The following is a 9,480-nucleotide window of genomic DNA, read 5'->3' as shown; positions in this document are numbered from 1 at the left end:
CATCTTTACAATGCATGATAGAGGAACGTTCAATATAACAAATGTGCCAGCTTTATGGGTTATACTATACTCTCTTGAAACTTCGCACTAATGGAGGTCTCGAGGTTCTAGGCGCTCAGTCCGGAACCTCGTGACTGCTACGGTCGCAGGTTCGAATCCAGCCTCGGGCATGGATGAGTGTGATGTCCTTAGGTTAGTTAGGTTTAAGTAGTTCTAAGTTCTAGGGGACTGATGACCACAAATGTTAAGTCGCATAGTGCTCAGAGCCATTTGAACCATTTTTGAACTAATGGAGGTCACAAAATAAATGATGTTTTAATCGCAATAACGATATTCAGTCTACACATGTCACCATTCAGATAAAACTTTTGCTGTGTCACCAAGAGCTGCATAAACCTAAAGAATATAACCAGTTCATTTCATTGGGATACAAACTTGTGTCACAATAAGTAAAGCACAAAGACTTGTGAAAATTTATTTATTCACAAAAATATGTCTACACAACATTACACTACAATTTTACACAATCAAATAACGTTTCACACACGATTCATTCGTATTTACATATGCAAACAATGTTTTCCATAGATACAATCACGTCGATTGATATTTGATGTATGAGAATGATTGTTTCAAAGAATCCATCAGAGGAGTGGAAAGCTATAAACGTCATTAGTTCGATGAGGCTATAGTGGTAATTTCTAGTTGTTACATCTGTAGTTTGTTAACTCTCTTAAATCACAGATAGCCGCTATGTAATTGCTCATAGTATTCAGAGAGAACTGTAGTTCTTTAAGGACTAGTAGATTTTCATCACACAGTTTGTCATAAAAACATGACAGTGGCTACATTTTAAAACGTTTGAGCAAAATCCTATGCAGGTTATCTTTAGGCACTACATGTTTAAAATTTTGTCTAACTTCAAAGATAATGAAAATAAAACACGATTAATCAAACCAGTGTTGCAACTGTGTAAGCTTTTCTTGTTAAAATAATGTTAGAAAATATTAACAAATCAAATCGGACGGAGACTAATCTGCGTTCTAAAGTGACAGTAGGTTCAGTTTAATGAAGAACTTGGAAGTAGGCAGTGTTAGGTATGTGACTAATATATAATAACTGTACATCGCAGACAATTATCTGTTAATGAAATAACGTGATAAAAGTTGATACAATGTAACACGTCTTGGAGTACACTTTATCTTCTTGGGAGTTAAAAATTATGGAGGATTATTTAGAGTCTTGTCGCAATATGTGCTCTACTAGATAACGCCTGCCGCATAGGTTGTGTGAGACAAAAGTAGCACATGCACTTAAGAGTATAAATTCACTTTAAGAAATTCATGGTTATTCTGACAATGCAAGTAGACTGCTACATTGGGAGGAGATGGACTGCAACTTTGAAGAGTTTTAGTAAATACAGGAATGATGGGAGCCCTAGAACGTAATAGAGGTGTACCCTGCTATGATTCAGAATGACAAGCATCCGTTGTTAGAGGTACAAGCGTTGGTAAGGCACACACCATAGCTACAGTTGTTTATTTTAGTCTTCAAAATGGAGTACATTTTTAGTAGTAGAAAGCTCAAAGAATGAACAAAAATAGAAAAAGGAAAACGGAAGTGTACCATTTGTTATGAGATATTACATACTGTTGGAAAAAAAATATAGAACCCTCAAGGACTGTGTTCAAGGACAACTGGTTATAAGGAGTCGATACTGAGAGATGGTACGATTGTATGCCACGTGGTGGACTGTCTGTGCACCCTCCTTTTTGATCCTGCAGGCAGCAACTATGCTGATTTTCGAGGTGAACAGTGTCCCTCTACGTTACAATCATACCCCACCAATGAATACACACTCCTGTTGAACAGCTTCATCCATTTGAACAGGGCCGCCTTGTGGGACTGCAGGAAGCTGGAAGGAGGTATCTAAGGATTGCTGCACATGTTGGGCACAGTGTATCACTGGTGTGTCGCTCACCCCTGTAGAGCAGGTTCTGAACGTCTGAGTAGTACAGACGCACATCAAGATCGACGCATCATACGAGCAGTGGTTCGGGACGGAATCTAGACACATGCTGCATCTGTAGTGTCATCATGGACCATATTGGTTAATATCACGTTTGCCTCTGACCAGCACTGAAACGACAACACTGCCAGGCATGGCTACTCTGGTGCTATGAAAGAGTTGACTAGAGAGTGGAATGGCGTTGTCTCCAGTGGTGAGAGTAGGTCCCCCCTGCAAGCGAGTTATGGACGTGCACGTGAACGGCGTAGCTGAACTGAGCTGATTATTACAGAACGCATTCGCCCAAGACACACAGGCTCTGTCCCCGATTTTATGGTGTGGGGGTCCATCAGTTTGGTGTTCCTGCATGGAAAAGTAACCAGTAGCAGCTGCACTTCACAGGCTGTTATACCCATGCTACTGGAATTTGTTCGACAAGAGCATGACGTGCTTTTCCAGCAGCCTGTCTGGATACGGTTTCTGCAATGCAAGGATCTCTTCTTGGGCTACAACAACTGCCCTGACCAGTGGGGTCGCCATAGTGGCTCGCTTTCACACAGTTCATTTTATATATTTTCTGGTGAAGCCCTTCTGGCTTGTTAATTATTTTATATATGACATGCAATTACTGCCTCTGTCTTTTATTGTTAGTCAGTACTTACACTTTTTATATAAAAAATGTCTTTTGCTTTAAATTTGTAACTATGCTATAGGCCATATTAATTCTGATGAAGGCACTCTTAGATGTGTTGAAACCTGGTCAATAAGACTGAAAACAATAGTGACCGAGGGTTCATTTGTTTCAATTTTAATTTAGAAACGGTCACTGAACAAAGCAGCCATGTTTAAAAATTTGTCAATTGGGACATGTTGAAAACGAACCTTACTTGTTCTCCGGGGACTGTATGAACCGTTGCTGAGTTGCACCAAAAGGCCCAAGATACTTGAAACAATCTATTGTAGGATGCCAACTGGCTCCTTAACAATAATTTTCATGGATTGCTGCGGTGGGTGGGTGGTGGGGGGTGGAGGGGGAGGGGGGAGGGTTCTATGTTACTTATGCGATAGTTTTGGCACCATTTACTGTGACCTTGGCGTTTCATTTGGACTGAATTTGTTACCGTATACTTTTACAATGACGTGTCACCTCAGTTGTCACTAAAATGACCATGTCCTTGACGGTGGTACATTTTTACTTCCCGGCAGTGTGAAGATCCAAAGATAAAGTAATGGTAATGAGAGGATTCAGCTACTGAATTTATAGACATTAGAGGCAATGTTCAAGGTTGCTGGGTATTGTTTCTGAGACAAAGAATAGCAGAGGTAATTATTAAAAGAATGGATCACTCATTAAAGGTTTACAACTGTTTGGACTGGACTGCAGGTATGGTTGACAGATGATGGGTGCTACATCGTGTTGTGTTTCTACTGGAGGTGAGTGTGAGATGAGGTGGCGATGAGGCTGCGCTCACTGCTGGTAGGCCTGGAAATGGACGGGCGGCGCGCCGGGCTGCTGCGCGCTGTAGCCGACCGCCTTGGCGCGGGCGCCCGGGGGCAGCACGCCCAGACCCGCCCCCGGGGGCAGCGCCCTCTGCTGGGCCGCCGCCTGGCCCTGCTCCTGCGCCTGCTGGTACGCCGCTGCCGATCCACCCTGCTGACAGAAGACGCTGACGTCACTGCTGTTCACTCGCTGATCCTGGACGCCACACCTCTTATGGAGCTGCTTGTAAGCTCACTCACTGAAGACGCTGTTTACTTGTCCTCCAATACTGGAGACTATATTGTCTGCTTGTAAACTGAAAGGCCTGGAACAATGCTACAACTGCCGTCAGGACATCCAAACACCAGTTTCCTGTCTATCAGCGGTACTATTTACAGACTGGGCTAGACAAAAATATGGAAAAACCAAAAACACAACACGTTACCCTCCCTAATATGGTCTAGGAAAACATCTGGCATTCAAACCTGCTTCCAGTCGTGTCGGAACAGTAAAATACAGGGCCTGTATGGTTTTCAAGGGAATCTTACACCATTATTTCTGCAATAGTGGCAGGTTCAGGTATCAAACTTCCTGGCAGATTAAAACTGTGTACCAGGCCGAGACTTGAGCTCGAGACCTTTTCCTTTCGCGGGCAAGTGCTCTACCAACTGAGCTACCTAAGCACGACTCACGCCCCGTCCTCACAGCTTAATTCGGCCAGTATCTCGTCTCCTATCCTCCAAACTTCACAAAAGCTCTCCTGCGAACCTTGCTGAACTAGCACTTCTGGAAGAAAGGATATTGCGAAAACAATTTAATTCCACCAGTACCTCTCCTCCTACCTTCCGAACTTCACAGGAGCTCTCCTGCGAACCTTGCAAACCTAGCACTTCTGGAAGAAAGGATATCGCGGAGACATGACTTAGCCAGAGCCTGGGGGATGTTTCCAGAATGAGATTTTCACTCTGCAGCGGAGTGTGCGCTGACATGAAACGAGATACTGGCAGAAGTAAAGCTGTGAGGAGGGGGCGTGAGTCGTGCTTGGGTAGCTCAGATGGTAGAGCACTTGCCTGCGAAAGGCAAAGGTGCCGAGTTCGAGTCTCGGCCTGGTACACAGTTTTAATCTGCCAGGAAGTTTCATATCAGCGCACACTCGAGTGAAAATTTCATTCTAGAAACATCCCCCAGGCTGTGGCTAAGTCATGTCTCCGCGATATCCTTTCTTCCAGAAGTGCTAGGTTTGCAAGGTTCGCAGGAGAGCTCCTGTGAAATTCGGAAGGTAGGAGGAGAGATACTGGCGGAATTAAAGCTGTGAGGACGGGGCGTGAGTCGTGCTTGGTAGCTCAGATGGTAAGAGCACATGCCCGCCAAAGGCAGTGGTCCCGAGTTCGAGTCTCGGCCCAGTTTTAATCCGTCACGAAGTTTCATATCAGTGCACACTTCGCTGTACAGTGAAAATTTCATTCTAGGTTCAGGTATCATTGACAGAGGTGGCTAGCGATCATTCATCCTTCTCCAAAGTAGACCACAAAGGCTCAAGAATATGTCACTGTAACGCTTGTTGAATCCTCCTCATGTGACGGTGTAAACGCTGCATTATGTAGCTACAACTGCTCAGTTTTATGGATCTGAAGATGTCAATACATACTTCCGAAACTAGTAATCTAGCTACTGTGTTTATGTACCGACATTGGCAAATAAATGGGTTTTCAAAAGAAGACTGCAATACAGTATTGAGATCTGGTGGCCGAGGTGGCCAGGGGAGCTGCAACAGTTCATCCTCGTGCTTGTAGAACCAACCCTGTAGGACGCGAACTGTATGAAAAGAGGTCCTTGGAACACAGCATCAGCATTGGGAAACAAACACAGAATAGCCACGTAATACTTGGTTGTAATATGATGTTGCAGGGTAATCGTGGGGCCCATGGAATACCACGATATGACTGCCAACGTATCAGAGCCCCCGCCATATTTCACTCTTGGGACGGAAACGCGGCGAGAAGTTGGAAACAAGACTCATCCCTGTTCCATAAAATTTCGGGTGAACTGCCGGATATCTGCAACTCTCTGCCACGAGAGTCGGGCGCAGAGTCTCCTGCCATCTTCAGGTGAGTACTGACAGAAATGAACTGAACTCCCGTATTTAAGACCCCACCAGCACATGCAAGGTGTACCCAGTTTGCGTTGTACATACGGTCGATATCATGGCGGAAGTTGCAGATACCAGCCAGAAATTTTATGGAACCATCTGTACCCGGGTAAAGTTTTCAATTTCACAACAGGACACATCCGACCAAATGAAAATCTTCCATTGCTCCACTATCCAATTTTTATGGCTTTGAACACCATATCTTCCTGTTGAGGGCCTTTGAATGTGTGGGTTTGGAATTTGAGCTCGTCCTGCAATCTACTGCTGACAGGGTTTGGGAGTGACACACTTCAGCTGTAACTTTGTGATTTTTTTAGCTGTCGTCCTCTCATTTTTCGTAACATTTTTTCTAGAATAATCGTCTGTCACAATCATTCAACGCAGACTTTTGTCCGCCTTCTCACTTGGGTGATGATGTTATTCCGATTTCACCGTACGCAGTATAAATCTTCGATACGATTTTTCTTGAAACACCAAATGCTTCGGCTCCCTTGTTACGGAAGCACTCGCCATGTGAGCACCAACAATTTGCCCCCATTCGAATTCACTTAGCTGCGACATATTGCATTGATGATTACACATGACACTGTTCTGACGACGACTTGCATTGTATTAAGGACATTTGCACAGGTGCCGTTGGTAGTCAGGTACAACAGCGCATATTGCAATCACGGCTAGAATCTGCGTTTGTGTTCAAGTACGCGTTCCTCGCAATGTTTCCATATTTTTCTCCATTCCCTGTAGATTTCTTGCATTAGTTGTACACGGTTACTCAGAAGCACATCCGCAGTGTCAGAAGATAAATGTGTGGAAACTACAAGACATATAATAACAGACAATTATCAGTCTTTCCAAGTTTCGAACTGTCATTACAGGTACTCAATACGGACATTGTTTTTAACGTGGCAAACATTAATAACTGCGTGCAAGTCGCTGGAGTCGCTGCTGCTGATGCCGTCTGGGAACCTACAACTAGAGCAGGCTGCTTTCAAAATCTGTTATTGGGTTGCCTATCTACAGGCGCGAATTAATTCATTGCGACAATGTGGGGCAGGTAATTTTTTCTGCATCTTTTTTAACACTTTTTCCCCTAGTTACATGCTCTGGAACTACAAGGCGCTTTTTATGAATCGAAACTGGAAGAGATGATGTATCCACTGATAGGCGCCATTCTGGTACATGTCTTGAAGTTTTGGCATAGCCGTCTCCTGGAACCCTCGAGATACGTACAAATAACTTTTCATTAAATTCTAATTGTGTGTTCCATTTAATGGAAATTGTGACGTACAGGATGTGTCTGCGTGCTATGTTCCCATTCATTCAAAAGGCACACTCCAGAACAGCCGATATACCATTCTAAAGCAATCTATAGCTGCTCTTCTGACTTAATTGAGTAGATACAGTGGGGACCCGCCTGCTCGCTCTTCTGTTAGGAGACAGACTGTAGCAAGTAAAATGATATATGTCTCCTCAAGGGAAATAACATTAACCAGGTGATGCAAAATATGAACTACTCAAAAACGTTTTGAATCACATTCTTATCACCAACCGTCTTTTGGTTTATTCGCTAGCGCTGGGACTAAAAGGAAGAGCCTTGTGAAACAAATCTGTGAAATAATATAAAACAATAACAAGCATGAAGGTAGTCTTCTCGAAATCGCACATCTTTTATGTTTGTGATACAAGAACATATTGCTGGGCAACACTCAGTAACGTCTTGTTCCACCTTGTACGTTATTAGATGGTGCGATCGTGTCCACGAGTTGGCCGAAATGTTGCCTCAAACCTATCCAATTGTTTAATGGCGATTTTGTTAGGATCGTCTAGTCGCAACTATTTAGTGTAGGTGTCTGTGGAGTGTTTGTGCCGTCACAAAGTGTACTCCTCTCGAGTAACAACAAGGGACGTGCCATCCCTTCAGCATCTACAGTGTCACTGGACCCCACCACATGAGACACTGTTAACAGGACTTTAATTCTGGTCAATGGTGCGAAATCTGGTGATCAGGAACTTCACACCATTATTTCTTCTCTCCTCGTCGTCCAAGTACCAGTGTTGAACATCTCCACTCCCAGAACGGAAAATGGCTACTACTGTTTCTAGGGTCAACATTAGTGTCTAGTATATAATTCGTGATTACGTGTTATCTACACTGGCTTCATAAAACTGTTGTTAGCTGACGTTGCCATTGTCACTTTCATGGTAGCCATGAGGTGCCTTTACATAACACTCATAATCCTTATACATTTTTACAATAAATTTATTGTAGGCTTACGTAATAAATACCGGTTTAGACTGTGCAACGTTTAGAAACACAACATGCAGAGCTTGTTGGATTACATACAGGGTAATTCAGTCATCATCTTGAAAGCTTTCAGGGATGATGTGGAAGGGTAAATGTATCAATTTTAGGTAAGGGACGCTGCTCTGAAAACGATCGGGTCGAAAGTTATTAGAAGAAATAGTTCTGATGCCTGTGACAGTGGAATACACATACCGGTAGTGATGTTGCTAAGAGAGTAGCTTGACGACTTTCAAAGGCGCTAGTGTGGGCTACAACAAGAAAACATGTCTGCTAAACATGGGCTCTAAAATGTATGTCTTAAGAACTATGAGCACGTTTTCGTTTTCGATACCGTGAAACACATCTTTCCTACTACACAAGTGCTCATAGCTCCTAAGGTATGCTTTTTGGAGCCCCTGTTTACTAGACTATTTCTTCTTGTTTTGTTTCATACTACCATCTCGGAAGGTCCCCACTCCGAAATCTTAGCACTATCAGATGTATGAAAACGATTTTCGCTTATAACTTTGTAAGTGGTTGTTTCCCGACTTAACTACCTCATCCCAAGTTGGTACATTTACCCTTCTCCATTATCCCCGAAAGTCTGTAACATCATCACCGAATCAGTGTAAGACAGAATTGTTTCGATGGCCAAGGTAAAACCCCTGAAGACACATGGACCAATGTACGAAAGAATTGAGTGGGTTGTGGTCAGCGGTCTAGAACGTGCGCAGAAGAGGAGCATGCTAGTATGTGGAGAGAAACCAGTCATTGACTAAGAAATGGCGTCATGTGCAAAATGTACGTCAAAATTATAGAAGCGGACACGAGCAGCTACAATTAGCGTGAAGTGCTGTCAATTAAACTGAAGTTAATTTAGATATATATTAGGCCTCTCTTCTGCATTTGCAGATTTACTGGTAATGTGGGATATCTTCTGTCTTAGCGACTGTAATATAGCTTTTATTTAGATCACACGCGTTTTACTTTGTTTTAAAGGAGCTTCGGTGGTCGCTGTAACAATTGTCGTTTTTATTACAAATCCATTTTGTAAGATCATTAACAGTTGTCACATTTTACTCTGCCGTTATTATTAATGTTCTTTTCGCTCCTACATCATTTGCTAACGTTCTTGTACACACAGGTGCTCGACTTGTATCAGACTGCGCTTCACTGAGATAGTACCGGGTGATCAAAAAGTCAGTAGGAATTTGAAAACTTAATAAACCACGGAATACTGTAGATAGAGAGGTAAAAATTGACACACATGCTTGAATGACATGGGGTTTTATTAGAACAAAAAAAAAGTTCACACAATGTTCGACAGATGGCGATGGACAGCAAAACGTCAGTAACTGCTACCGTGACGGGTGAGAGGTACGCCGATATGTTACAGAATCGCATCATCCCCAGCCTGGCTGATAAACACCTGCTGGAACGTACGATGTTTATGCAGGATGTCGCTCCACCCCATATTGCTAGACGCCTGAAAGATCTCTTGCGCGCGACGTTTTGTGATGATCGTATGCTCAGCCGCCACTTTCGTCATGCTTGGCCTC

At 43.3% G+C, this 9,480-nt stretch overlaps 1 protein-coding gene across 1 annotated transcript in view; it reads right to left on the bottom strand.

Annotated features, from left to right (window-relative positions):
* Positions 1–461: 461 nt before the first annotated feature.
* LOC126285109 (uncharacterized) overlaps positions 462–9,480 on the bottom strand; it is a 258,049-nt gene continuing 249,030 nt past the window's right edge. The window contains exon 7 of the mRNA XM_049984433.1: positions 462–3,659. Coding sequence (XP_049840390.1) covers positions 3,477–3,659 — 183 coding nt within the window. The 3' untranslated portion in view covers positions 462–3,476. The remainder of the gene's footprint in view (positions 3,660–9,480) is intronic.

Source organism: Schistocerca gregaria, chromosome 8 (genome assembly GCF_023897955.1).
Source record: "Schistocerca gregaria isolate iqSchGreg1 chromosome 8, iqSchGreg1.2, whole genome shotgun sequence".
NCBI classification, from domain to species: domain Eukaryota; kingdom Metazoa; phylum Arthropoda; class Insecta; order Orthoptera; family Acrididae; genus Schistocerca; species Schistocerca gregaria.
The sequence above is the reverse complement of the archived record's forward strand: the minus strand, read 5'-3'. Positions and strand labels throughout refer to the sequence as shown.